Source organism: Capronia coronata, assembly GCF_000585585.1.
Source record: "Capronia coronata CBS 617.96 chromosome Unknown acBCG-supercont1.11, whole genome shotgun sequence".
Lineage (NCBI taxonomy): Eukaryota > Fungi > Ascomycota > Eurotiomycetes > Chaetothyriales > Herpotrichiellaceae > Capronia > Capronia coronata.
The window spans coordinates 149,478-177,000 of NW_006912903.1; the positions used below are offsets into that span (position 1 = coordinate 149,478).

A 27,523-nucleotide genomic window follows, 5' to 3' on the forward strand; every position below is an offset into this window, starting at 1 on the left:
TTAATAGGAGTTTGAACTGCATCCAAAAGAATGATATTCACTAATAGAGTACGTAAGTGGTGTACAATATACGCCGTGAGATGTCTTTCCGTGGATATCTCTGCCATGCGGGTCCTGACCTGATACGGTCTGTCATCGTAATAGTGGTACACTGGAGTTGAGCTCGATGGGGTCATGGTCAATGGCGGCCTGATGATTTCTGTACCCACCCTGTTCACGTAAAATAAGAGAGCATATAAGTTTGAAGAAGCCCATGTTAATCGAGGCTTCCGCTTTCGACATGCAACTAGTCAAAAAGACAGTGGGGTTTTCTGCTCGTCGCCGGCTTCATGCAAGCAGGACCGTCCTGAGCGGGAGCATCTCATGTCAGCGGCAATCCAAGGCCCCCAGAGCCAGTGCGTCCGGGAGGGAGATGTCGTATGGATGGATACAGGTGTGGAGGTATCTGCACCGCATGGAGTCGACTGCTTCATGCTTGTTCGCGGAGCCAAGAGTGACTTTGTGACAAGCAGCCATGGGATGAAGATTCCGGATATGGAAGCTTGCTCGATGCTCGTTCAGACGAACGCTTGCTGCCAAACGCCATCAGCTCGGCTAGCCCGATGTGCTACGACTTCCGGGTTCTGAGACCGGTCTTCGTCAACGGCAGCTGTGCGAAGCGATTCCATTGGACACCACCATGAAATTCTTCCGGTATGAGCGTTTCGTTCCTGGATGGCAAGTCGCACAGAGTTCCATCCTCAGACAGTACAGAATCTTTGTGGAATCCAGCATAGATCTCTGTCCCCGGCCCTTAGGAGAAAGAGTGCCATTGGAGGTGGTAGTGCAGCCGCCGTAGCATTGTTGGCTCAGCGTCGATCACCACGTTTCAGAAACCCAGTTCAGCTCAGAAGGAGGAAGCGTTTCTTTCTTTCTTGTTCAAAAGATTTCATCCTTCTCCCTGCGTCAAGCCCTCATCCTTCTTACTCCTCTTGACAAAGAAGAACTGTCCCCTCTTCCTACTGGCATCACCCTCGCCCATCTCGAACGGCGCGAGGACCCGATCATCCTGTCTGTCCGGCACACCCTTCTCCGGGTTCGGGTTCAGTCTACTAGAAAACTCCTTGCTCCAGTCGACAGGCATCTTGCGCCTGCGTATGGTTCCATTGACGCCCACTTTCTCTTCCATGCGCAAATACTCCTGTAGCGAATCGAGGGTGAATCCCCGCTCTTGCCGCGCCTCCTGGGTCTCGTCACGCAGCGCGACCAGCGGCGTCACGCCCGTGGTGTCGACTTTCTGGATCTCCTTGACGAAGTGCAGTTGTTGCTGGAGGGTTCGGAGCATCTCGGTCTGTTCTTGCGCGGATTTGGGAGGGGGCAGCGCGGAGAGACGGAGGAGGTGCTGGAGTTTCGAGGGCGTCACTTCCGACTCTGCGTCGGAGGAGTCTTCCGTCTTCTCTTTCGTTTTCGGTTTCACGTTGGAATCCTTCTTCGCACTGAGTCCGGGGTTCACGTTTTCGCTGGTACTGGTGCTGGGTTGTGTAGACGGAGATGTAGATGTAGAGGTTGGCGGCATCAGAGAAGCTACCGACCATGTAGGCTTTTTCAGGAGAGATGCGATCTTCGGGTTGATCTCGATCGATTTGACCAACCGTAACAGTTTGTCTCGTTCAGGACTTGCGCCTGGGCCGGACAGTTCTGTTCGGATGGTCAATGGACCCCGGGTGATTCGAGGCATGGTGACCTGACGCCTCTGGCAAGATAAGGCTGAATCTGACCTTCAAGTTACATGTGTAGTAGAGAGGTCATTCATTCATTGAACACATGGGACCAGTCGCTCGGAGCGTGAATGAACTCCTTGAACGAGGAGTGGTTTGTTTTATAGAACTGAGGAGTTGGGAGCGAGTTCAATTGAATGTCAATGAGTTGGAGAAGCCCAGCATCACTTTTGTTTAAAGCGGCATGGATCTTAGCCGGCGCGAGCCTCCGCTTGTGCCTTGCCTGATTGATTGCCTGCGCAAGGCTCGACTTTATTACTATTCGCAGGTGCATCTTACTGTCCACATCATCCCATCCAGAACAACATACAGCGAGAACAACCGCCAGTCTGACTTGTCCTTGTTGCTGTCTTCACACTCGACCCATTGACCATTGACCATTGACCATTGACCCACGACTCCGTCCGAATTGACCGCGTCCAAACTCCACAGTTTCCCACCCTCATCAGTGATATCCCGCCTCTCGTCCCATCGGCGGCCGTCATCCAGCCATGGCCCAAGATCCTCGAGCATTACTACAGAAAGCCGACAAGGCAGCACAAGGAGCCTCGGGCGGATTCAGCTTGTTCGGCGGCCGGGCAGAGAAATGGGAGAACGCAGCCGACCTGTACACACAAGCCGCGAATGCCTTCCGGGTACAGAAGCAGAGTAAGTCCGCAACCTGCCGTCCGCAACATGGCAAAGCATCCTATCTACATTCTGATCAGGAAATATCTGGTCGATACCTACTTTCTTTGCTGAGACCGCTGACATTCTTCGTTCTCCGATCTAGACTATGAAGCGGGCCAAGCATTCGAGAAAGCAGCATCGATACAACAAAGCAAACTCAACGAACCGGACGACATGGCCAACACCCTGACGGAAGCGTTCAAGGTGTACCGCAAAGACTCACCACAGGACGCCGTGCGAGTCCTAGCGACCGCAATCGCGCACTACACGACCAAAGGCAACTTCCGGCGCGCGGCGACGCACCAGCAGAACCTGGCGGAAGTGTACGAGATGGAGCTGGGCGACCAGAAGAAGGCTCTGGCCGCCTACGACACGGCCGCGCAGTGGTACGAGAGTGACAACGCCGAGGCGCTCGCCAACAAACTGTACCTGAAGGTCGCCGACCTGGCCGCCCTTGAGGGCGACTACCAGACGGCGATCACCAAGTTCGAGGCCGTGGCCAAGTCGTCGCTCAACAACAATCTCATGCGCTGGTCCGTCAAGGATTACTTTTTAAAAGCGGGCATCTGCCATCTCGCCGCGGGCGACCAGGTCGCCACGAAACGCGCCCTCGAACAGTACCGGGAACTGGATAACGGGTTCGCCGGCACCAGGGAGCATATGTTGTTGACAGACTTGGTCGCCGCGGTCGAGGAGGGCGACCAAGAGGCCTTTGCGGATAAGTTGTTCCAGTATGATCAGTTGAGCAAGCTGGATAAGTGGAAGACCACGCTGTTGCTCAGAGTCAAGAATGCCATTGAGAAGGAGGAAGAGGATTTCTCGTGAGGCGCTAGCACCAGCAGCAGAAGAAGAAGAAGACGGACGCTGGTCGGGTCTATAGGTGCATGTGGGCCGCATGGACAGGGACCCGGGGCTGCCTTCTGCAGAGGCTTGGGCAATGACTTTATGATCGAGAGGTTGTGTGTCATGGCGTTCGTTGGTTGGGGATGTGCTGGCTGGCTGGATGCATGTTACTGCCTACTATACTGCGACTTCGGGTCAACTTTGTCCCAGAAACTTTAGAGAGCGAGGATGGAAATCAAGACACAATTCGCACTGAGCGGCATTCTTGAACACGCTTCGTTTTGCTCGCAGGGCGAAGTACGCGCTGCTGACCATATAGAGTGCCATCTCATCCAATCCACTGCCCTGCCCAATGCAATCGAGTGCTTTGCTGTACATGTTCATGTCTCCCTGGTGTGTATGAGCATACGCGTTGAAGCGCCCGAACAATTTCTGTTCTCTCCTCAGGCCTTGGCCCCTGCTGCAAAGTGCTATGAAAGCAAATCCATACCTCCTATCCCATCCCATACAATTCTATTTTCATGCCATGACTCCCCATGCATTGCAGGAAATACTTTTTTAACACCACGTAAAGACGGGTTTCTTGCTCTTGACAGTCTCCAGCCTCTCAACAATGACCTTTCGTTTATGTGATTCCATATCGCTTGCGGCAGCATAGCCCAGATCGCCCTCCAGATCATCGCCTTCATAGAATATCACAGGGTGTTTGCCGCTGCGGGTCGACAGAGACCTCTGTCGTCGAACGGTCGATTTGGAATGACCCTCGCGCCGGGGGAATTCAAAGCTGAACCGGTTCTTGCCTTTGGCTGTGGGCCGGGTCGGTTGCGCGGGGCCACTGTTGCCCAGGCTGTTCCTAGCCTCTTTGGCATAGTCGGAGGCGTCGAAGAGAGGACCACTGATGCCGGGACTGCTAGGTCCTTCTTCGCCCGGCGGCGAGGCGACGTCGATCGTGCCGTCCTCCCGCGTCAGGTCGAAGCGATTGGGATTCGGCAGGTCGGGGGTTATCGAGCCTAGAAGGTCGTGTTGTGGCGATTGTCTTCCGGGAGGGGCGGACGAGTACGATGCTCCAATGTCCATCTCTTCCTGCTGGTCGTACCGATGCTGTGCCTTCCGACTCATCTCGGTTGAAGGCATCCGCATCGGGATAGCCACGGGCACATCGACGAGGTCATCCCAGACACAAACTCTTGTCCGTCTGGTCAACTCGAGTGGTCCATGATCATCCTGCTTGAGGGTCTCAACGACGTTCCATGCCTGACCTTTCATGACGGCTATTTGCCGCGCAAACATGCTTTCTTTGAAATCGGCATCCAGTGCAAACACTCGGCGTAATGCCAACTGAGTCTCACTCCACCATGCCGTCGACGTAAGTAGCGGAAGAAAATGTTCTCGCGTCCTTTTGGAGAAGGGTTGTCCGATTAAAGATACTGGGAGGAACAACCAGCCAAATGGGAAGCTGCGCCACTAGATGCGATATTAGTAAAGCTTTTCTGAATAGAGGCAGGGAACAAAAACTCACGGCATCCGGGTGCTTCCAGGGCCAGGACAAACTATTGTCAATGGCCCCGATCTGTATCGTAAGATGGCCATCATCCCTGGCATTGGATGGGGTCCCTGACCGACTCTCCATGGTTTCATACCTTCGATACGGTCTGGAGGTATTCGACTCCGGTCGCGCGGGGCTCACGGAGGTCGGTCGATGATTGGCATCTCCGTCGCGGGCGGTACCGTTGGATTTTGGCAGTTCTACAACGAGTGAGACTTCTTCTTTCTTCCAGTCGATTTTGATCATCCAGTTGTCTAGTCCGCGATCCGTGTTCCTCATGATATAATCCAATATAACAAGTTTTTCCAGCTCTTCTCGGAAAGCCTGTTTTATCCTCGGCGTCCAATGGAATTTGGGGATCTGCTCTTCAGGCTGAGGTGACAGTACTCGCGGGGTCTCGTCGTCATCGGATGGATGGCCTCGGAGGGGAAAACAATTCGACAGAGGTCTCCTCTTCCGCGTATGTTCCAGATCTTCTCGGAATCCAGTGGCCTGATCTGGCCAGGGGTTTTCGCGGAGAAATATGTTGGCGTCTTTGAACCCTTTCAAGAAAACTTGGAAGCTTCCCACTTTGGCGGGCAAGCTCTTCTTTCCACCCCAGGTGCTTCTCCGCTCCCAGAAGTCGTAATAGAAGGATTTTGAGGAAAGCCATACCACGTCCGTACAAGGCACCAAGTAGGTTCTCAACTGGCAGTCGAGAACATACGCAGCTGCCTCGGAAACGTAGGAAAGGTTGGGTATGAGACATGCTCGACCAAAAAAGAAAGGAAACAAATTTCTGTGTATCCATTTCGTCCATTTTGGATTTCTTGAAGCATATGGCTCTTCGTCTTTTGGCTTGAAGACGCCGACCACCTTCCCCTGACTGTTTCGTGCAAAATAGCTGCCAGAGCTGCCCTGAGATATCATTTTAGGATGGACTCCTTGTTCGATTGCAATCCTCACACTTTCCACAATGGAATCAAACTGTGCTTTGCTCATGCGTTGGGTGTCCGCAGCTTCGTAGGCAGCCAGATCTTCGGCGGTATATGGGCGAACCCCTGGAGGTGCCTGGAAGACGGAATGATGTATTTCCAGTTGTTCCTCCTCATGGGTCTTGCCCTTGACGGAATTGATCTTGAACTTGGAGGCGATTTCTTCGGCCCATCGTTCCAGTCTTGCATTTATAGCTTTTATATCCACGCCGGAGGAATTACTCCTCGTCCGTCGGTTCGGTCTTCGTCGGTCGTGGTAGGGTCCTGCGCGCATGTGCTCCCGGGGGCCAGGTTGAATCGAGGCATAACGAGTACTAAATGAGGGGTTGTCGTAGGTCTCATTCCCATAATCTTCGTCGGCGAGCGGTCCATCGTCGTCGTCTGCTTGTGCAAGGCGAGCATAGCCTGAGGTCGCTCTATGACGAGGCATGGTGGGCGCCGAGCTGTGATGGGGGGCGGCTCTGAGGATTTGGAGAGCTGCTACATGCCGTTCAAAACATTCTCGATGTCCGAGAGAAGCTTGCCCTCCGCCAATATGCAATCACAGGCAGAATGATGACATACAGCGCTTGGTGCCACGTACGAGAAATCACAACTTGAACGGTCTGGACTTGAAGATTCCGGTAAAGGAGGACAGGGGCATGCTAATTGGGTGATTAGCCTGGTACTGCGGAGCACAATGTGTGATCTCATTATCGATTATCATGTACGGAGGGGCATACTACATATTGGACCGCCCCTCGCCCCTATCCCACTTCAAGCATGAGAGCGATCGAGCAGACACTGAAGGCGACATCATTCGTGTAACCGTCTGCTGGAGAACGCATGCTCAGCAGTAGTTAGAATTGTGTTTCAGTCATTGAACATCCTCCAATTGCAACCAGCATTCCAAGCTTGGTGGCGCGCGATGAAAAGCAGCATGTAAGGCCCAGTAACAGGGAAGCCAACAGCCACGCCAGCCACAACTGAGGCGCGTGTCTGATATCCGAAATCTCGAAGGAGTTCGAGAAAAGACGTGACAGTGGCTGTCAATCTCGGAACTTCATGTCTTGATCTGCTACTTTTGACGCGTGACAGCAGTTGATACCACTGGCACTTTGTGTCAAGGGATGAGATTGTCGCTCCGGTTGTACCACGTCAGACAAGACTGCTGGCATCGAGCGGGAAGGTACCTGGTTATCGCGACAGCTGCCACAAGGACTTCACCGGAATCTGCGATCATCCTGTCGTATAACGCTTTGCGTACCTACATGGGCCAAATTCCGTTAGGTCAATCAATCACGACGAGATCAATACGAATGATAGAACTCCAACAGCAGATGATAATGTCGATGGCACACGGTGGCCTCCCTTCTCACCGCCGCTCTTCTGATACCAGTGTAACTTGGCCTCATCCATTGCGCTCTTGGCCTGTAGCACGGCCAGCAGCTGCTTGACGTAGACCGGGCCTAACTGAATGTTCCTTCGATCAGCTATCAGCGTTCATTGTTGATTCACTTGGGCAGGCGTGTGGCATCGAGTCTTCTGCCACCATTCTTGATTCTGATGGTCACCTTTCCATCCGAGTACCAGTTGGCTTCCATACCGATGGTTAGGAAGATTTACCTACGTCACCGTGGTCGAGGTGGAATGGTTGCTCTTGAAGACGTGAGTCGTGTTTCCTGTGCTCGCGAGGCTATTACCCCTGATTAAAGCGGCACCGCCTGTCTGTATGCCCACCGGCTAAAAAGTATAAGGCGGCGTCATCTTTGTTCCCAGCGCAGTAAGCCGCGGGTAAATCGGGAGTACGTATTTAGTACTGTGGTAGAATTCTTAGACCTTCAATTGGCTGTGCAACGACCACGGAGGAGGGCGAAAAGGAGGCGCATCAGAAGCCACGCCTCCACCGCGAGATTGGACAATCTCTTTTGCTTCCCCAGATTTTCGAAAGGCCGAATCAGCACCATACGACGATCGCGTGTCTTCCGTGCGAATCCTTCTTACAGAGACCAGATGCTGTGCTGTCCGATGAGCCTTCCAGACCTTTTCTCTACGGTCCCGGCATGGGAGTCAGGGAGACACCCTCCAGCAGCCAGATGTCCAACTGGCCTGGCAGACCCCGGCCCAAATTGCATTTCTGTTACGTCGTAGAAGGGTCCCATCTTTCTCGACAGACGCGTGGAAAATTAGACACAGCGCAATTAGACATTGTCTTTAGCTTGACGGGCGGGACCAATATTCTCGTGGGCTTAGCCTGCTCCATTGTATGCCCCCTGGCTCCAAGATACGTATTGGGTCCAGAGCAAAAGCCTCAAGGCTCCCGCCTATCGATACTGGATAAAAGTCGATTTGGATCTTCAGTCGTGCGACAACTGCGTGCTCAATTTCTATGAACAGTGTCTTGGTTTCTTCAACTGCTGTTAGGTGTTCGTGGCATTCATATCAGAAAGAACCTGAACATCTCTGTCACCTGCGTCCGGCCGTTGCCCTCCATCCTCGCATTCTGCCAGTGAGACCACGGTCAGGTCTCAAACAACATTGAACACGGCGTCCGCAGTCGCACCACCGCTCTTTCGGGCCTCAGGCCTTGACCCTACCTACCGACCCCTATCCACCCCAGTGAGGGATTCCAAATTCGCCGAGTATAGCACGTCAAGAAGGGACCATACGGCGCGACTCTCACCTCTACCGCCAGCGGCGGCGGTATTGGGTAGGGATATCCCGCGCCCGGCGACCGCTCTCCCTAGCACGAGGGACCTTTTCCTTCATCAACCCGAAGTTCACACGCGAGGGGCGAGTTCGGGTCTTGGGCGGGAATATTACTCGGAGCCTCGACCGGCTCTGCCAGGACTGTCGACCTTGACTTCTCTTGCGGCCACGGCTCCACCATTCAGGTACTCACTGCATTCACTGCACTTTCTGAGCAGCAATTTGCAACCAAGAAATGGAATAGCATGTTGACGTTGGGCTCAATCACAGGTCATTTTCAGGCAACCATGCTTCATCGCCCACCCCGATGGGCTATCATGGCATGATGGCAGCAATACCAACTCCTGGTATTGCAGGAAGCGCACCGGTAAGTCCATCTGGCAGTCCTCTTTTTCTGAGCATCCATCTCCGGAGTGCCACACTACAGTCCGATTACCTCACATTCAGCGGTGGCTGTCGCGTCATCCGTGGCATCGACATCAGAGCAGTCATTTGATTGATTGAATGATTGACTGATACAATTTCCCTGCCACTTTGATTTCCGATGCCACCGCTAGTGCCAAGCCACCCACCCACACACGATCACGAGACTGTCAAGCTTGCTACTGGCTGTTATCGCTGCGCTGCAGTGAGAGCTAGTGAAAGGCTCCACCACGCCGGCAGCCAGCCGTCGACTTGAATGCAACAATCTCTTATCTTATCCCTTATCCACTGTACCGATAACACTAACCTCTAGTACTCTGGTATCCACCAAAGTAGTACTACGGTTACTTTATCGTCCCCCGTCTATATCCGCACAATCTCTCTTCCTCCTTCCCACTTCTTTATCTTATCGCTCTTCCCTCTCGCAATCGCAATCGATAACTGAATCTTCCCATCTTTTTGTCGCTTCTTCACCCCCAGCGCAATCGCAACGCAGCGCGAGCGATCCTCAACCATGGCTGCTTCATTAACCGGCACTGACCATAATTTACCCTTTTCACAGCCTGTTTGTCAGAACTGTCAGACATCAACCACCCCATTATGGCGACGCGACGAGTCCGGGTCGGTCCTCTGCAACGCCTGCGGACTTTTCCTCAAACTACACGGCCGCCCACGCCCAATCAGCCTCAAAACAGATGTCATCAAGAGTCGCAATCGAGTCAAGACTTCCAACCAAGGTCCTAAGAAGAAGGTAAGCGTTGCAGACAGCAACGATGCTCGCATCCCTTTGCCGGACCAAGGCTTATCAGCGCAGTTGGAACAAAATGGCAATTCTACCGGGCAGGCCGAGATGGCCACTCCGCCGCACGGAGCGAATGCGCATCGACGCGTCTCGCAGATGGCTACGTCTGTAGCCTCTGACCGGTCACATTCTCCAGTTTCCCGAACAGGAACACCGGGTGTTACACACGATCCCAACATTGCACCGCAACACGTCTTTGACGGTGCATCATCACATCTGCCCGAGCATCACTTTGCGAACGGCTCTCCTTCTCTTCCTCCCCTCAACCAACCGTCCCCTAACACAAATTCGGTCGTCAACGACCGACACACCGAGTTGCCCATGTCCTATGAACAGTTGGTGACCGCCAATGCCAACCTACGAACTCGAGTGTCGGAGCTGGAAGTCATCAGCATGGTATACTCGGACAATGAAAACAACATCCGCAAGGAGCGTGACCGAGCCGTCCGCGAACGAGACGAGTTGAAACGGAAAGTCGAGCAGTTGGAAAGGAAACTGCAAGACATCCGCGAAGCGAAAGAGGAACCACCCTCCAAAAAGCAACGATTGTCCGATCAATCTTGAGAATGGAGGATCATTTTGTTCGATGGAGTTGATTTGTCCCGTCATCATCCATGATACCCAAATCCACGATTTTCTTTTTCGGTGTTCATGGGGAGAAGGTTTCGACGTGTTCGGGTTTAATTTAATTTGGCTGCTGCACGGCCACGCCGGGACGGCCAAGGCCGGGCAGGGCGTTGACAAGTTCTACAGGAGGCGAGATGGTCGGGATGGCTTTGTTTTCCGCGAGATCAAGCCAACAATGGCTGCGACCGCACATGTCGGTAAAACAAGGCATGGCGAAGAACGGGAAAGTCTAGGTATGCAAGAGCGCGCTTTGATGACCAGATATCGATTGAAGTGCTGGGATGGCAAAGAGGGATTCTGTCATCCGGACATGGCCAGATCAATGCACAAACGGTTTCCGCGAAGTCTTGTTTCTCCGTCCCTACCCGAAATTCTCCAAAGGTGCCTGACCGCGGTTCATTAACCAGGGGTGCCATCAGCTCTCTCTTCCTCTGCCTTTGCCTCTGCTCAATGTGATTCTAGTTGTCCCTTGTTCTCACGTCTGATCTCCCTACAACAATTGAGTCGACCTCATTCCAATAACACGCTCCATCGAACGTCCTTTGTGATGTGCTGAGTGTTCTTCCCCAACCCATCCTCGGATCTGCTTGAGATGTATTAGCATATCCCCTACAACGGCCCCAGCGGTGGGGATGGAATAGGTACCGTGGGTTGCTCGCTCCTGACTATCACCAACTGATCTCAAACGTACCTCTTGATCTGGACAAGATTGCGCATGCCCGAGGAGCCGCCGGTCCTGACTGAAGGGCGAGCGTCCCCGCATCGGCCCCCGGTCCGGCTGCGGTACGGTTCGGCTATCAATATGGAGAAACAAGTTGAACCCCAGCCTTGCCCGCGCGAGTATGGGTATGGTTCCCTGAGAGCTTGCATTCAAATATCCCCTTGGGTTTGCCTGTCTCTGAATCCCTGCTCCTGTCCAATATTCTGTCTCGAATGCAAGGGTTTATATCTGTTTATTCAGCGATATTGACACGAAAAGGGCCAGAGCGCAGGGACTGACTGACTGCCTGAGTCCCACACTTTACCCCGGATTTTTCCAACCAAGTGTCTCGACCTCGTCGACATGGCCCGCCTTCCCTCGCCTCCTCACGCCGCCTCGGTCCCCGTGTCTCCGCTCCAACTGCCATCGTCATTCAACTTCGCCCGCGATGTCGTCGACTACTGGGCGCAGAAAGATCCCACGCTTGTCGCGCTGCATTGGACGGACCAGCACCTCAGCACGTCCAGACAATTCACGTACAGCCATTTCTCACGCCAGTCTCACCGCGTGGCTTCTCTCCTGTCCTCACTTGGGATCAAGCAGGGCGACATCGTGGTCATCATCGCGCCGCGGGTGCCGGAATGGTGGGAGATCGCAACGGCATGTCTGCGCCAGGGGATCGTGTTGTGTCCGTGCACCACGCTTCTGGTCGACAAGGACATCGAGTATCGGCTGCAAGTGTCGGACGCGGCGGCGTTCATTGGCGACGAGGCGGCGGTTGCGAAATGCTTGAAAGTCCGGGAGAGCTGTCCGAAATTGAGGATCGTCGTGGAATTAGATGGCGGGTTCAACGGCACCGGCAGCAACAAATCCAAACTTACTTCTCTGTCCGGAGTATATTCATTCTCTGACGAACTCTCCAAAATCCCCCAAGACAGCGTGGTCTCTGTTTCTAGCACATTGACACCCACATCTCCGGCCTTGATCTTCTTCACGTCCGGCACAACCGGCCCGCCCAAGATGGTTCTGCACAGCCAGACATCCTACCCCCTCGCGCACGCCCTAACAGGGATCCACTGGCTACAGCTATCTCCGGGAAAACTGTACTGGAACCTGTCGGAGCAAGGCTGGGCCAAGGCGGCCTGGTCGTTCTTCTCGACCTGGAACTGCGGCGCCACGCTGTTCGTGCACGACGACCGTCTGGCCTTCCACCCGCTCCGGACGTTGCAAGTCCTGCACCGCTTCCCCATCACCACCCTGTGCGCGCCACCCACCGTGTATCGCCAACTGGTGCTCGACGAGAGCAGGGAGTTCTTCGCCAGCGACGCCGGCCGCCCCAACGCGCTGCTGCATTGCTGTGGTGCCGGCGAACCGCTGAACGAGAGCGTCATCCGCACCTGGAAGGAGATGACGCGCGGCATTGAGATCTACGATGCCTACGGCCAGACCGAGACCATCGTCGTGTGTGCAAACCAGAAACACATCCCGGTCAAGCCGGGGAGTATGGGCAAGCCGGTGCCCGGGGTGCCTTTGACGGTGGTCGACCCGGAGGGAAATGTCGCGAAAGATGACGAGGAGGGGGATATTGCTATTGCTATCGGCATTTCAACATCGGCTGACAGTGATGATGGTCATGGTCATGACGAATCGGCCTTTTTCGGCATCTTTCAAGGGTATATTGACAAAAAGACAGGCAGGCTCGATACCAAGATCCGAGTCTTTCGCAATGGGAGAAAATACTTCATCACCGGCGACCGCGCGAGGCGGGATGCCGATGACTATTTCTGGTTTGTGGGCAGGAGTGACGATGTGATCAATTCGAGCGGGTATAGAATTGGTGAGTTCAAGTTGTCAACGACCATTGACAGGATCGACTATTTATGACGATGATGTTTCTGTCCATCATCTATACATTTATCAAGTACCTCACTAACCTCTTATCTCTCCCTTTCTTCGCCAAATCCAGGCCCCTTCGAAGTCGAATCTACTCTCAAACTACACCCTTCCGTCGTCGAATCCGCCGTCGTCGCCTCCCCTGACGCGCAACGCGACGAGGTCGTCAAAGCGTTCGTCGTCCTGACCGAGTCGGCGGCGTCGAAGATCTCTCGGTCACAACAAGCATACGACGATCTAGTAAAGGAGTTACAAGAATTCTGTAAACAGAACGCCGCGCCATACAAATACCCCCGCAGAATTGAGTTCGTCGACGCCACCTTCTTGCCCAAGACTATCAGTGGGAAGATCAAGAGGGCGGAATTGAAAGCCTTGGAGAGGAAGAGGTATAATGATAACAACAACAACAACAATAACGGCGTGGCGAAGTTATAAGATATCGAGATACCTACATACCTAGATAGGTAACATCTATGTAACGTAGTGCCTTCTCTTCTCGGTTCGTGTCATAGACATGCATAACCTTGTCCACAACTTGTACGCGAGATGTCCGAGACAGCTATTCATTGATCTCATCCTTCCCGCCATTGCCGTAGAGCGTATGCGAACTCGGCGTCGTGGTCATTGCAGAATTCAATAGATCTCATGGGCAGAGAATGTCTTTGGGCGCAACTGTGTGGGAAATACCCGCGACTCTCAGTCACTTCGTCGGAAGTACGGCTGTAGTAATCCAGTGTTGTGGTCTGGAACCATTCTGACAAACCTTACAGCTCAGTCCTGCTTGGTGTACCAGCAATGGTGAGTATGACCATTCCCGGACAAGCTGTGGGCCATGGCGTAGGCGAGGTGCTAGCGGTTGCAACGGCGGTACTCTTTGCTTCCACAGTTGCGGGATTTCAGACCGTGCGCGAGCCGAGCCGTGTTGAGGACATGAAAACAGAGCTGTAGAGTGCGAGCCCTGGCACTGCTTTTATGTGGACTGTTCCTTGTGTATAGCAGTACCAGGCGCTAAGGCTTTTGAGGAAATGCCGTCAGTCAGCTCGAGCAGTCGGATGCCTTGTTCGTTTGGCTGGAAGAAAGAAAAGAAACCATCGATCCGTGATTACAAGAGACCCTCCCAGACGGCCACGTCGTCAACGGATGCATCGTCCTCCTCAAGCAGCGGATATGCTCTTTTTTAGTCTTCCAGGTCGTGAAGTGGCATCTTCAAAGCGATTCTTCTTGGCTCTCCTTGGCGACAGCCCCTGGAATGCAGGATGTATCATGCGCAACGCAGTGGAGTCAACAGAACGTGGTCCTTTTGGTCCTCCTGCTGCCCGTGATGCTGGTTGAATTGCACAGACCAGCCCGGGGACGGGATGCCTTTTAGACATTCCGCCATTTTTGGTTTCGAATGTTGTCAGAAGCGCTGGTCGTCTCATATCGGAATGGCTACGATTTCCTCTCCCTCCTTACCGTCCGGCACCAAATCACCATAGACGGTGAGTGGAATGACAACTTCAAAAGTCTCACAGTCAAGATTTTCCACCGCCACATTGATGGCACCCCTTTCATCTTTGACCACCTCTTCCAGCAGATCCGCCATGGCCTGTTCTTCTCCGTCCTCAAACTCCACAGGCTTGATGGTGCCAAACTCGAAACGAAGGCTCCATTCGAGGTTGACACCGGAGGTCATGAATGTCGGAGTTGCCCCAGCTGGTATACTAGGTGCGAATATGGCTCGCTTCGAGAACAAAATGGTATCCGACCGTCCCCAGTAGACCTTCCGAGTGACTCGATTGATGGTCGTGGCAGATCGAACTGCCAGTGCTTGACTTACTTTCTCGGTGGTTTCGAGCGTCGACCTGAGAGATGCACAAGGGACCTGTCCTTCCGAGAAGTCGACCACAGCGGTCACCGTTTCTCCAAGCCTGTGAAGAGGGCGGTCGATGACAATGACTGCCACCTTCTGGCCATTCCGGGTAATTTCGAATCGATTGGGACTGGACTCACCACCGGCGAGCTGGTTGCTGAAAAGGATGGCGTGGTTGATGGCTTGGATTGCAGTGCGATCATCTCCTGAATTCTGGTTGCTCAAGAAAGCCTCCATCGTACCGCTACTCGATTGACGTCTCCGGCTACGATCGAGCAGAGTATCCACAAACTGGAGGAACTCTACTGTAGACCTCTCATCGGATTTCAGGGTCGGTGTTTCCGCCTCTTCCTGGCTCTCTGGTGATGATATGCATTGAGTGAGAGCCAGGTCTTGAAGGACGACATGGGGTTGCATCAAGTCATGGCCAAAGATCTCGCCGTCATAGTTGACACCGGAGAAGACGCGGATAGGAACATTGACTTGTCGGACTGCATGTACATCACGGCCTCCTGGTAGACCCTGGACGCCGACAGTCAGATTGTATGATATCTTGATGGCTTTTCCTCGATGACTGGAAGGTAGCCCCCGGGGTAGTGGGTAGACGTAGGAATAGCTTCGCTCTTCACCCGGTTCGAGGTGCATGTCGACGAAGAGAAGCGATTGTGGAGTCGAAAGCAACGGGATCGCACGGGAGTTCTTTACAGCGTTCATCTCCTTGACACTGCTCATGTTGTCTCCGCTGATCAGACTGTTGAGTGAGTCCCCAATGTTATTCAGACTAAAATTCCCTAGGAACCCACTGGTCGGACGAGGCTTCTTGACGCCGACGACACCACCGCCAGCCTGTCCACCAAGAAAGCCTTTGCTCTTGACTTCTTCGAAATGAGCCTGATCGATCAAGGAGGCGTCTAGAGTGAAGGTCGCACTCAGTTGAGCATATCCCATGAGAAGATTGACCGCTTGAGGCCTTCGTTGAGGTCTCCCTGGCACCCTCCGAGGCAGGGGGTTGGAGTGGTCGAAAAGTGGTCTAAGATCTGACAAGACGGATGGTAGCTCAGACATGACGGTCTCCTGTGAATGGTTGCTGAGAGAATAGAAATCGCCACTACTGCGTTCGCTGGCAACTTGGTTTGCAGTCCCTGAGATAATGCGAGCCGTGGGCCCGGTTTGAGTAGAGCCAGCGTTGAGGGCATCGTCTGTGGTTGAAGCAGAAGGTCGATCTTCATCTTTGTCGGGAGGAAACTTGAAGTCTGGGGTAGGTTCAGGGTTCTGGTGGGTGGGATCCCGAAATATTGGACTCCTATGTCGTCCTTCTGGAGGATTCGGCGAGCCGGAGGGGGAGTTTCGACGATTCTGGCCATTCCAGAGCGGCGCAGCTAGACACATTAGTGATCAGAGATATCACGGCATAAAAACAGAATATGTGTCCAAACACACCTTGCTGTGTGGCGACTGTGGATGATCGTTGATGACTCAGTCTCTGTTGTCTGGCCCAGCTGCCTCCATTCTCCGACAGGTCACCGGCGGCTATGGGAGAGGTGACAGAGATTATGGAGACCGACCGCTGCTGTTGATGAGTTGGCCTCTGCGGACGTGTTTGATGCTCGTTTGGTGAGCCTGGGCTGTATGAGGCCGTAGCTCGGTGGCGGTCAGGGGGTTCAGGCAGATGGTCGTTATTGTTGCGAGCGCGTCCATTCTGACCCAATCTTGGGGAGGCATTCGTCCGGTTCACCTGAGCTGCGATCTGGTTGATGCTCTCTCGCCGACTTGTTCGTCGCGTCTGGGAGGCTGGAGTGACGGGTTCAGACAAGGTTGCGACATTCTTGAAGGTGATGGTGCATCGGAGCTCTTCGCCCGCAAACACTGACTGGTCATGGAAGCGGACGACTACATGGAGATCCGAATGCATCCCCCGTCTGCAAGGCCAGATAGTCAAGGAGACTGAGGGACCTGATATTGCTAGGGGAGGAGGGTTTATTGGTTCCAGGAGAAATTGCTGTGCAAAGAGGCTGATGGTTGATTGTCTCTACTCTGTAGATGGAGTGCCAGTCAGTGGTTGACGTTGAGCGCGGAAGAACCTCGGCAATATCGTCTACAGACTTCAAGTCTATGATGCGCAGCCAGAGATGAACACGACAGGGACACCAACACTATATCACTGCATCTGTACTTGAAAGAATGGAATATGGGCTGTAACATGTCACTGCTGATATACAGCATCGACATTTAGTATGGCTACTAAGGCTCAAACAATGTCGAGTCGTGATTGTAGCCTCTGGCCTCCGACCTCCACACCGACATCTGCGCTGCCTTCAAACTATTTGGTTTGGGTGCATCATCACGATCCCTTGAAGCTCACTTCATGCACGCTTCCATCAGAGGTGATGTCCTGGGAGTGGTTCCACGGGGATGCACATTGCTGCGACAGATATGTATGCCGTACTGCGATCAGAGATGGTCAGTAGAGTCCTCATTTCATAGAGAATTGACATACCCTGAGCGGTACGCTCTGCGTTGCCTGCCCAGAAGGGCGAGGGGATTCGTCCACTTAGCCATTGCAAACGGCATCGTGATAGTATCTTTGACCAGTGCTGGTCAATCGGATATCTCACAGAAGCGATCAAGCCTGGAGCGGCAGTTCCTGCTGAGCCTCTGACGGCTGTTGTTGCTCTTCTTCACATCAACCATTGTTGTATCGACGTGTTATTTCACCCAGCAACATTCACTTGTGTAGCCAGCTTTTCAGTTACCCTGCCCAGACCATTGTTGGCATAGAAATCCATCGGATACGTCTCACCCTCTTCTTCCCAGCTCCGTTTACCGCCCAGCGCCACCAACGCCTCATAAGGCGTCAACAATGGTCGAGGGAAGGCATAACCCCAATCAATGCTTAATCGAGGACATGCAATCTGCACCCAGCAATCCACATCCTCAAACATGGCCAGCTTTCCCGGAAAGATCTCGCTGAGCAGAAGATTGACGTACGGTATGCCCTGTCTGTCAAGGTAATTTTCAATCATGGTCATGGTATGAGGATTTCCCTGGCGTCCCAGAGCGCCCAGGATCAACCCCCATTTTTTGGCTCTCTTCGCTGTACTGATGGCAGCGGACCGCATATCGAGCATCTCCTCGTGTGAATATGTCTCCCGGGTCAATTTCCGCGAGTATGGATCATATCGGTACGCAGGAATATCGGGGTTGGCAATCATCGCAGCCTCAAGATGGAAGCGACCATCACCGAGATACAGAATCAAATCAACATTCGCATCTGCTGTGATTTTGGGAGCCGTGCACCCCAACACTTCGCCCTTGCTCAATGGCATGACCTGGGGCACCACCAGCTTCAACCCTTCCGCCTCCAGCGCAGGCCTAATGGTGTGCAAAGTCGAATTGAATTGGATTGTACCAACCATGGCAATGGTCTTCCCTGGCGGAATGTTTCGAGACAAGGTGGTCACCAGATGTTTTGTATCTATGGAAATGTCGACGAAGATATAGAGGGTGGCGATCTTGCTGACCGACACCGGTATCAGACAGCTGTGGGCGTAGTGCACCAGAAGATCACATCCCAATGCTCTTGCTGTGTAGTCGTCGATACAGCATGCACCATATGTGACATCGCCCATGATCAGCGTCTCCGTGCCGGGACAGAACTGCGTCAGGATGTCGGATATCGTGGTTGCGAACATGAGGAGACCCTCGGGGAATTGCAGAGCGACCCTTTTAGCCTGCAGCGTCCGTATGCGATGTATAGTCTTGGGTATCTCGAAACTGTAATTGTGAGGTAGCAAACCGATGGCCGCCTGGATATCGGGATCATCGAGGATCTCGGGAGGGACTTGGTTCAGCGCCCGTGGCGTCCTGCGCTGGACTATCTCCAGTCAATATAGCCCCCGGGGAAATGCATATGAATGGCAGCATACTCATCGGAACCACAGCGTTCGTCTCTTCCACTGATGACAACGCATCTTGTCTGTGCTGTGCCTGCGCTTCAGCAGTCCTCCTCCCGACGAACCGTCTCTTGGGGGTTCTGTTTATGGGGCTACTTTCGTCCAACGTAGGAAAAGCGCCAGGCATCAGTGTCTGCTCAGAGTCCATCTTCAGCCTTTATGATCAAGTCGCCTTCAGAAGACAAGAATCAGTAACAGCAATGGAACGAGCAATCTCGTCGGTGGCATCATTTGTATCCGCATCTACACGGTAAAATTCTCGCCTCGCCATCATCTCCGAGTTCAAGTTGCAGTCACTGCGCGAAATGCGGGGAGCAGAATTTCTGGCCCCCGGTCTGAGCCCGATGCGGTTAAGTGGTGACGCCGCCCTGAACGTGGTCGAGATTTGGGTAAGCTGCACTGCAGTGAGTGTGAAGGAGCTCACTACCTGCTACTTATCCCTCTCTGATGTGATCAAGTCTGTCTCTATTGAAGTGTACGCCATATCTCAGAAATACGGTGCATTTCGCCCGGCACGTCGGAATTCCGTTCCCTCCGAAGGTCTTCGAAGTCACAGCGTGTTGGTTAGTTCCGCTGATGGTGACGGAGCGTGTCCAACGAGCTGGATTATAGACCTATCTCGAAGCCAGTCATCGGGTCACGCGGCCTGGCCAGTCCTCGACCCCTTTGTGAACATTTCGGATCTGGAAAAGGCCTACTGCTATATGGCGAAGATACTGAGTGATCGATACAAGTGCCATTTCGCGCACATCGGCAGCCCTTCCGAGGATCAATACTGTGGTACAACAATTGGCAAGTAACGAATGCTCGTGAAGATGCTGCTCCCATGCACTCACCTAGTCAGTACTCTGTATTGAGCTGAGCTACAGATTCCTGCACCGTGACATGTGATATCCAACGACGACTTGAACGTCTTGACTGCTGTGCTTTTCTTGACCGTACATTGGAGTTAACGGAGATAAGGAATTGAGCCGACTTCGACACTGTAGGACGGTACGGAGCACATACGGAGCACGGACTGATTGACTGTATAATAAAGCTGGCGCGATGATGGAAAGGTCTGCTGGTGATGGACAAACACCAACTGACAACTCAATCCAGCAGCTGCTTGAACTCACTTGTTCCCCAGAGAGTCTAATCATCACCATGTCTTTCGCAGTCCCCGCAAAGCTGCCCGGCCTCACCGACCGCGAGGCTATCGCTGACGCAATCTATCGCGCGGCCCTCGCCTTTGACCACGCCGATAAGGACCTCCTCCGGTCGGCCCTCACTGAGGATGTCGTGGCCGAGATGCCCGGCTTCTCTACCAAGGGCATCCCGGAACTCAAAGCCGCTGTCTTTGACCGAGTCTCGAAGCTCGACACAACTCACTTTCTCTCCAACGTGCGAGTCAGCATCGAGAGCGCAACCACAGCCAAGGTAACGTGCTCAGCATTGGCTCAGCACGTGCGTCCCGGCAAGGGCTTCGAGCCGGGCCCCAACAAGATCACGACCGGGGGTTTCTATCTGGGCGATGCGGTCAAGGTTGGCGATCTCTGGAAGCTCAAGTCCTGGAAAGCCAAAATTCTTTGGGTCGATGGCGACCGAGCTGTCATGGCTGGGTCGTCATAGGCGAATGCTTGCTATTACTGTTTTGATAGTCTCAGGACAAGGCTGGGGGACCATGGCGCAAACAGTGCAGAGACATCGAAGTTCGGCCCAAGAGAATTAAAGAATCTATACAGCACATTCTCATAATCCGGCAACTCCATTGTAAAGTGTTAAGAGGGTAGAGCCTAGGACTCTGGATTATAGTTCTTACCAGGGATAGTACGTACTACGTAGGTAGGGTAGTTATCGACCAAAAGCGGCGGGGGGCAGTAACTTTTTAGGTGAGAAAATCATACGTACCAACTACGCTAGTACGTACCTCATACGTACTCACTAAGACACAGTACGTACCTGGACAGTTGCGGAGAAACATATTGCAGCGTCCAACTGCCGTGTCACAGATGAAGATCAATTTACCTCAGGCAAACATCAAGACTCTCTTTACGATATGCTTGCCTTGATATGAAGTGACCACATGCCTCCAACCCGTCCGCAACGATGGTCGCAACCTCAGGCTTCTCCAACACGCCGGTGTCACGATTCGTGATCCTCAGCTGCATCAGCACCAGCATCCTCACGTCGATCCTCGACATCAAACACCTCCTACCGATCAAACCGACGCCTCACCTCTGGCCGTACTTACAATTCTCACGCCTCCTGACATTCCAGACGGCATACACCTCCTCCACCGAAATCCTCTTCTCGGTCGCCCTACTGTACCAGTTCCGCGTGCTCGAGCGATTATGGGGCAGTCGCAAATACGCCAGCTTCCTCGTGGTCTGTTTCTGGCTTAACGTCGTGCTTTTGCCGGCGTTTTGTCTGCTGCTGAAAACATTCACTCTCGGCGTCTACAACTACATTCCTTCGGGGTTGACTGCCGTGGTGTTCGCCGGGCTGAGTGCCTGGGGAGACGAGATCCCACGGTTATACCGATACAAGATCGTCACAGGGGGCAGCAGCCCGACAACCACAAGAAACACAACAACTTCTCCCTCTTCTAGTAGTGAGAACGATTCGTCTGCTTCACAAGCACAACAAGAAACCCCGGGGATCGTGCTGAGCGACAAATCAACCACCTACGTCCTGGCCGCGCAGCTGGCCTTGAGCCAGTTCCCGTACCAGTTGATGCCGGCTGCAGTGGGCTGGATCGTGGGCAGTGCGTGGATGGGAGAGCTGTTGCCGGGCAGACTGAATAGATGGAGGGTCCCGGCTTGGATGGTGGGCGAGACCAGTAAGCGGAAACAACGCGGTCAGTATGAAGGGCTGAGAAGGAGGTTGGAGGAAGAAGGCAGCTCGGCCGACGGCATGAGAAATGTTAGTGACAATGTACATTCGGGACAAGACAACCCTAGTGAACGGCGGGGGTTTGGGAGACAGATCCTCGGATACTTCACGGGGTCTTGATGGAGAAAGAAATGAAATGAAATGGAAAGACGAAAATGCGCAGGGCTATCTACATAGGTACTCTGTACGGACGAATAACTTGGATCCGAGCATGGATCGATATAAAGATCCACATCAGCAAAGCATCACCACTAAACTGCTGCTCTAATACCAATCATCTTGCTAGGTATTCTTACACTCGCGATATTGCCTACCTAGGTAGGTCAGGTATCTACATACAATAGTCGTGCGCCCGCCAAAAGGAGCTTCCTCCCCGCGATCATTGCAGAGCAGGCTCCCCTGTTTGCCTTCTGTCTGGCTGCGTCTCTGTTCAGAGTGTGGACCAATTTCTCATCCATGGAGATTGAAGACTCGGGTGACTTCTCACAGCGGAGGTTGGAAATTTGGGAACGGCACGTTCATAGACAAGCCTCGAGACGGGCAGCCCGGCAGCTTGTCCATTTTATGCATTCTTGTGGCGGCTGCCCAACCTTCGAAGCTCGCAGTTGATTGCCTCGGTAACTCTACCATTCCCGAGCCGGTATCTTTCAACCAGTCAGGGAGACTGGGCTGAGGGTTGCCGTGCAAGCAAACCCTGGGCCTCGCAGACAATGGGAATCAAGGAATATGGCATTCTCTGGGGAACGGTTCCGGTAGAGTCCCAAGGAATAGTCCCTTGTAGCATCGTCCTCGGCACCATCCTCGGCACCATTCCCTCGTCAAGTAGGTCGAATGGTGCTAAACGATGGGCAGGTTGGAAGAGAGCATCCTCGTGCTTTTCTGATTCCCAGCCAACAGCGTAAGCTGATAGTCCATTTCAGCCAGCCGTCTTTCGTTCTGTGCCTCTGAAAGGTTCTTTCTAGTCATGGTATGTCTTTTTTATCCGTCGCCCATGCCGCGTGTCTGCTCCTCGTAAGCCTGCCTATACCTATCGACGGCATTGGCGAGACTTTTGACAATCGGACCGAGCAAGTCTCTCACGACTGCGCCGCCGCCGTGAATGGCGCTATGGTCAAGCCTATGCCTGCGTCCGGTCTTGCGGAACCTTTCTTCAAGACTGCGCTCTTGGGCTCGAATATGTTCCTGCCTCTCCTTCTCGGCATCTTCGGCAATGACGTTGATCCGATCAAGCGCACGGTTGAGACTTTCCACCAAAGAGGCCACCTGGCTCGCGCGCGACGCGTCGCCAGACAAGAAGGCATTCCAGAACTGCCGCAGGAACTCGATCGTCGTGGCGTGCGTCAGGGTGAGGCGGTCGTAGATGGCCGTGCTCAGACCCGAGGCCTCAGGGATCTCTTTGGTCTGATTTCGATGCGCTTCGATCAGAGAAACGATATGTTTCATTGCCACTGACGACCCGGACTCAGGATGGGCCGAATCTTCGTCCATCTCCATTTCCGCGTCTTCAGCTTCGTATGCTTCGATAGGGATCACGCCAGTCCCTGGCTGTGGAAACCGCCCTGCAACGTCCCTGTACACGTCTTGGATGGCTTTGGCAGGGTCGAGACGTCGAAAAGGGTTGCTGTCCACTCCATCGGCGCAGCCGTCTCGGGCGGATGAACGGCTGTCGGAGAAAAAGCGGCTCTGGTCTCGGATGTTCAAGATGATCCTGTGCTGTTCTGGGTCGCCTTCTAGATCGCGGAGGCGGAGTCTCTCATATTCGGCCTCCGTCATGCCGATAGGCGCCGAGGCCTCCGCGTCCGACGGTCGGACTGTAGCCATGAGCTTCTCGCTAAGTGCATTCAATTTGCGGATGATGGGTGCCTTGTCGAGTGCTGTCGCTCGCAGCTCGCTGTCCGGCCGGTTGCCCTTGCGTTGACTGTTGTCTTCTTCATTGCCTTCCAGATCAATGAACTTTGGGATGTGGAGGTCGGTCGAAGTTGGTCGTAGGCCTGTCAACTCCGGGTGGTTGAGGAATTCATCCGTGTCGAGATATTTGTCGCGCGATTCCTTCGTCGGGTCAAACTTCAGACCGCGCAGTTTCATGAACAATTGGCTCTGAAAGAACCGGGACCAGAACTCGACTTCCGATTTACATCGGTGCGGCACCACTCGGTCGTAGATGGTCCGCATGACTGGATACTGTTCGAAGATGGCGCGCACATGGTCCTGTGTGAGGCTGAGCTTGGTCCCGCCGTCTTCACGTCGGAGCTCGGAAAAGACATTGTACTTGCCTCGTCCCTGGCTTTGGGCAATGGCGTGGGCGCGCAGCAGATGGACACGAGACGACCAGAACTGTCGGGTGAACTGCGTGGTAGATATGGTCTCCGGCTTCAGGCTCAAGGCTTCCATGAAAGTTCGCTGTAGATTCGGATCTTCCTGCATAAGTGACTGTTGGAGTTTCACGTCCGTAATCAGCCGGTCATCGTCCTCCCAGAGATTGTTCGCTCGCCCACCACCTGAAATGGCGTTCGCGATTGTCATGGCAGCCGATTGGCCCTCGGAAGCAGCAGCCGCGGCATTTTGGGCGGCTTTCTGTGCTTGGATGACGCTCGCCAACGCGTCCTTGATTGCATTTGCTTCGCGTCTCGGGTCACTGGGCGAAGTGAACGTGAAGACATAGGCCACCGGTTCAGACTGGCCTGGAGTCTGTGCAAAGATCTTCAGCATCACCTTGGCGGCTGATTCTGGAGTCTGTTGTAGGTTGGTGATGTTGGCTGCAGATATCACCAGCGTTGGAGCGGCGTCCGGCGGCTGTGCTGGAGTCCATGATACCGATTTGCGGTCTTTCGATATAGCCAGGAGCCCAGGCTGTTTCTTGTACGACGCTTGTCCCTGTGGCGGCGCCATCGTACTTTTTTTTCTTTACCTCTCCACCACGGTCCTTGTGAAGAATCTCGACCCGCCAAGAAGACGGATCGACTGAGAGCAAGACCGCACAGGCGAACTTTGCATCGCGTTCACGGTGGCCGGTGAGTTTACCCCTAGACAGGCAGCAGCATGTCGGTAACGAACGGAACCTTGTCCCTCTGGCCCTCTAATGAGCGATTCTGAAAGTGCGTGATAAGTCCTTCAGAGTCTGCTTGTGTGATGAGGTGATTCTAACGTCTATATGGGATTTGGGTGCGTCGGAAGCAGTTCAAAACAAAGGACGAACAGTGAAGCTGGGATCTTCCATCAGCCTGTTCGCCATCCATGATTGATGCCAAGGGAAGTTAAAACGGCTCGCAGTTCATCCCTCTTTGGGACAAGGGTGATGCCGCCCTATACTCCACCCCCTGTTTGCGCAAGCTGGAGGAGCGATCTTAGCGCTGCTACTGATTAGTATTACTAAGCGCCTCTCTCTACTAGCCGATAGGATAGCGCACTCGATAAGTCCTGGGGTCGCCCCGGAATCGATCCGGAGTCGACTCCTAGTACGTATCCATACCTATGTAGGACATACCTAAGGTACCCGGTAATTAAGGAGTCGGAGTCGGAGTCGTTAATTGACACCGCTGGAGAAAAGTGTGCCAAACCCGAGCAGCGGCCTTCGACAGCAACTCCTTCGTCATAGTATCAGCCACCCAGGCGGCGTGCACTATTCGACTATCAGTTGGAACATCATAACTCACAGGTGATTCACTTACGCTCAGAGTCCAATCCCCAAAAATGGGCTACTCTTCGTGTCTTGACTTCACAAGTGTGATAGCCATCGAGAAGTTGTGCAACGTAAGTGAAATTGGCCTGCTATTCCGATGTTTGTGGCGAACAGGAGCACTGTTCCGTCTGATTCAAGGTTCAACTCCAGCCCATATGGGCCTTCCACTAAGGCCATCATCCCAGAACTGTCACTCTTAGAATCTTCACCCACAGGATCGTCCCCGGGCGGAGCCTGGAGGCATGAAGATGGCCTTTCGCCAATACAATCGTTGTGAAGTCTTGCAGCCTGGGTGAATGGCAGGGACAAACACCGGTACAAGTACAGCGCACAGGCACATATAAGTGGGCTCAAAAACAGGCTCGTTTGAGATAACTCTCAACTTGTTTCAAACATTGTGCGCGCATGTTTTTTGGGATGATACACCTTTTCCCGAAATAAATGTTCCGGACAAGTGCGCTGGTATATCATCCCACTCGCACCTACACAAGATCTTGCCGAAAGAAAACCCTCGGCGACCAAGCTCCTCAAAAATCTCCTTACACCATTCCATCTCCTGCCCTTTTTCGGTGCTCGTAAATACGTGCATGGCTGTGCGCAAGGCGAAGAAGACCTTCTGCGGTCCGAGAATGTGCATATCTTCCGAGAGTAGATACTCCATTGACTGAGCGATCATTCTGGCCAGCTCCAGCGCCTGCCTGTGGGGGAATTCATTATCCACCAACGCGACAAGGCCAGAAGTCGGATTCACGTCATTCAGAGAGGAGACGGGGATGGTGAGGATGCTGCTGTAGAGCAAGAGGAGAATGGTCCAGTAGGAGATATGTAGCCGTGCAATTTCGAAATTCTGGAAGTGTAGGGCCTTAGGGAAGACAGATGCAAGGTGCGAAATAAACGGTGCTGATGAAGGCCGCTCGTAGTAGAGCGGGTCAGCATGCTTTCGTAGGAGTCCCTGGTACCAGTTCTCAAGTTGGGCATGAAACTCCCACCCCTGCTGTGCAAGTTCTATTCTCTGTGCATGGAGAACGTCGAACGCGATGGTGGTGTTGAGTCGTGCCGCCTGCTCGATCAGGGTGGTGAGTTGAGCCATGATATCGAGCAGCTGGTCCAGGTCCGACTTCGGTTGTATCTTCCACGGCACTGTCACCCATTCCGGTTGTGCAAGGTAGGTCGATTTGCGGGTGGCCAAGGCGTGGGTGATCTGCTCGAGGTGAGCTGCTTGTTCAGGCAAATGTAGGGGAATTCCACACTCACAGCCGTGGATCTGAAGTCCGAGAAGAGACGATGGCTCAATCCAACAACATGTAACTCCGGCCCTCGAAGCTGGATCAACCTTGCGATCCCTTCGACATGGCTGACCCATCCGCCGGTATTCTCGCCTGAAACTTCGAGGAACTGTTTATCGGTCAACGACAGTCCTATCCGTATTTCGTGTTCCGAGGGACGCTTGCCTCAAAAGTGGATAATGCCATACAGCTGGCAAGAGTCTGCTCGTCTAAAAGCAGACTGTGGTGTGAGAGAATGTCTTGTAGTCGGTGCAAAGCTCGGCCGTAGTTTGCCGTGCCTTCACGTCGGAGCCACTCGTCGCCATGTTTGCGACCCAAACAGACCAGACTCAGCGCCAAGATGGCGGAATCTAGAGAGGCGTCATTGACTTGTGACGAGTCAATGGCTTGGAGCCAGGAAACTTGGACCTTGTGCCCAAACTGAAGGTCGCCTTCTTCTCTGGGAATGTAGTTGTCGAGGAAGTTGACGAACAACTCCGAGAGACTGAGCGCGTGTCTTGGGCTCTGAAGCTTCTGGCTTTTCGGAGTTGCGGTGTCGTCCGTTTCGGGGGTGCTGCAGGGCGTACGATCGTAAGCTGGGCGGGTGTTGATCGTGCGCAAGTCTGTGAGCGAAGCCAAAGGCTGGGTTCGGGTCAATAAGGTCTCCCGATCCAACGCACTCAGATTCTTGAAACGTCGTTCACGCTGATATCCTCCGCATATCCGATTCCCCTTCCTACATCGAGCGCAGGACGGCTTGTCTCCATCACACTACCACCGACTTAGCCCCTTTCCCACGAGTTTGAAATCAGACAGCAACACGAATCTCGATACGTACGTGGATCTTTCGCTTCCGGCAGGTGTTGCAACCCTTTGATTTTCCCGCCACGCCCACCATCACTGTAACACATGAAAAGTCCGATGTAGACTCTGATGTTTGCGCCCATGAGCGTTGGCCAGTTTCGACGGTGTAGTGAT

The 27,523-nt window shown here is 53.5% G+C and overlaps 11 protein-coding genes across 11 annotated transcripts; 5 read left to right on the plus strand and 6 right to left on the minus strand.

Moving 5' to 3' along the window:
• Positions 1-928: 928 nt before the first annotated feature.
• A1O1_08832 (uncharacterized protein) lies at positions 929-1,717 on the minus strand (the record flags this gene model as incomplete). The annotated part of the gene is made up of 1 exon (XM_007729690.1): positions 929-1,717. The coding sequence occupies one exon, from the start codon at positions 1,715-1,717 to the stop codon at positions 929-931; it is 789 nt and encodes a 262-aa protein (XP_007727880.1).
• Positions 1,718-2,248: 531 nt separating this feature from the next.
• On the plus strand, positions 2,249-3,251 carry A1O1_08833 (uncharacterized protein; the record flags this gene model as incomplete). The annotated part of the gene is made up of 2 exons (XM_007729691.1): positions 2,249-2,405; positions 2,530-3,251. 2 exons carry the CDS (start codon positions 2,249-2,251, stop codon positions 3,249-3,251), a joined length of 879 nt encoding a protein of 292 aa, XP_007727881.1.
• A 576-nt stretch (positions 3,252-3,827) lies between these two features.
• On the minus strand, positions 3,828-6,219 carry A1O1_08834 (uncharacterized protein; the record flags this gene model as incomplete). The annotated part of the gene is made up of 2 exons (XM_007729692.1): positions 3,828-4,733; positions 4,789-6,219. 2 exons carry the CDS (start codon positions 6,217-6,219, stop codon positions 3,828-3,830), a joined length of 2,337 nt encoding a protein of 778 aa, XP_007727882.1.
• Positions 6,220-9,414: 3,195 nt separating this feature from the next.
• A1O1_08835 (uncharacterized protein) lies at positions 9,415-10,266 on the plus strand (the record flags this gene model as incomplete). Its single annotated transcript, XM_007729693.1, has 1 exon — positions 9,415-10,266. The coding sequence occupies one exon, from the start codon at positions 9,415-9,417 to the stop codon at positions 10,264-10,266; it is 852 nt and encodes a 283-aa protein (XP_007727883.1).
• Positions 10,267-11,392: 1,126 nt separating this feature from the next.
• A1O1_08836 (uncharacterized protein) lies at positions 11,393-13,357 on the plus strand (the record flags this gene model as incomplete). The annotated part of the gene is made up of 2 exons (XM_007729694.1): positions 11,393-12,866; positions 12,996-13,357. The coding sequence occupies 2 exons, from the start codon at positions 11,393-11,395 to the stop codon at positions 13,355-13,357; spliced, it is 1,836 nt and encodes a 611-aa protein (XP_007727884.1).
• Positions 13,358-14,339: 982 nt separating this feature from the next.
• A1O1_08837 (uncharacterized protein) lies at positions 14,340-16,686 on the minus strand (the record flags this gene model as incomplete). Its single annotated transcript, XM_007729695.1, has 2 exons — positions 14,340-16,153; positions 16,215-16,686. 2 exons carry the CDS (start codon positions 16,684-16,686, stop codon positions 14,340-14,342), a joined length of 2,286 nt encoding a protein of 761 aa, XP_007727885.1.
• Positions 16,687-17,485: 799 nt separating this feature from the next.
• Positions 17,486-18,875, minus strand: A1O1_08838 (diphthamide biosynthesis protein 1; the record flags this gene model as incomplete). The annotated part of the gene is made up of 2 exons (XM_007729696.1): positions 17,486-18,648; positions 18,701-18,875. The coding sequence occupies 2 exons, from the start codon at positions 18,873-18,875 to the stop codon at positions 17,486-17,488; spliced, it is 1,338 nt and encodes a 445-aa protein (XP_007727886.1).
• A 998-nt stretch (positions 18,876-19,873) lies between these two features.
• On the plus strand, positions 19,874-20,338 carry A1O1_08839 (uncharacterized protein; the record flags this gene model as incomplete). The annotated part of the gene is made up of 1 exon (XM_007729697.1): positions 19,874-20,338. One exon carries the CDS (start codon positions 19,874-19,876, stop codon positions 20,336-20,338), a length of 465 nt encoding a protein of 154 aa, XP_007727887.1.
• A 477-nt stretch (positions 20,339-20,815) lies between these two features.
• A1O1_08840 (uncharacterized protein) lies at positions 20,816-21,721 on the plus strand (the record flags this gene model as incomplete). Its single annotated transcript, XM_007729698.1, has 1 exon — positions 20,816-21,721. One exon carries the CDS (start codon positions 20,816-20,818, stop codon positions 21,719-21,721), a length of 906 nt encoding a protein of 301 aa, XP_007727888.1.
• An 858-nt stretch (positions 21,722-22,579) lies between these two features.
• Positions 22,580-24,490, minus strand: A1O1_08841 (uncharacterized protein; the record flags this gene model as incomplete). The annotated part of the gene is made up of 1 exon (XM_007729699.1): positions 22,580-24,490. The coding sequence occupies one exon, from the start codon at positions 24,488-24,490 to the stop codon at positions 22,580-22,582; it is 1,911 nt and encodes a 636-aa protein (XP_007727889.1).
• Positions 24,491-25,668: 1,178 nt separating this feature from the next.
• On the minus strand, positions 25,669-26,752 carry A1O1_08842 (uncharacterized protein; the record flags this gene model as incomplete). Its single annotated transcript, XM_007729700.1, has 3 exons — positions 25,669-26,529; positions 26,583-26,675; positions 26,726-26,752. The coding sequence occupies 3 exons, from the start codon at positions 26,750-26,752 to the stop codon at positions 25,669-25,671; spliced, it is 981 nt and encodes a 326-aa protein (XP_007727890.1).
• Positions 26,753-27,523: the final 771 nt, after the last annotated feature.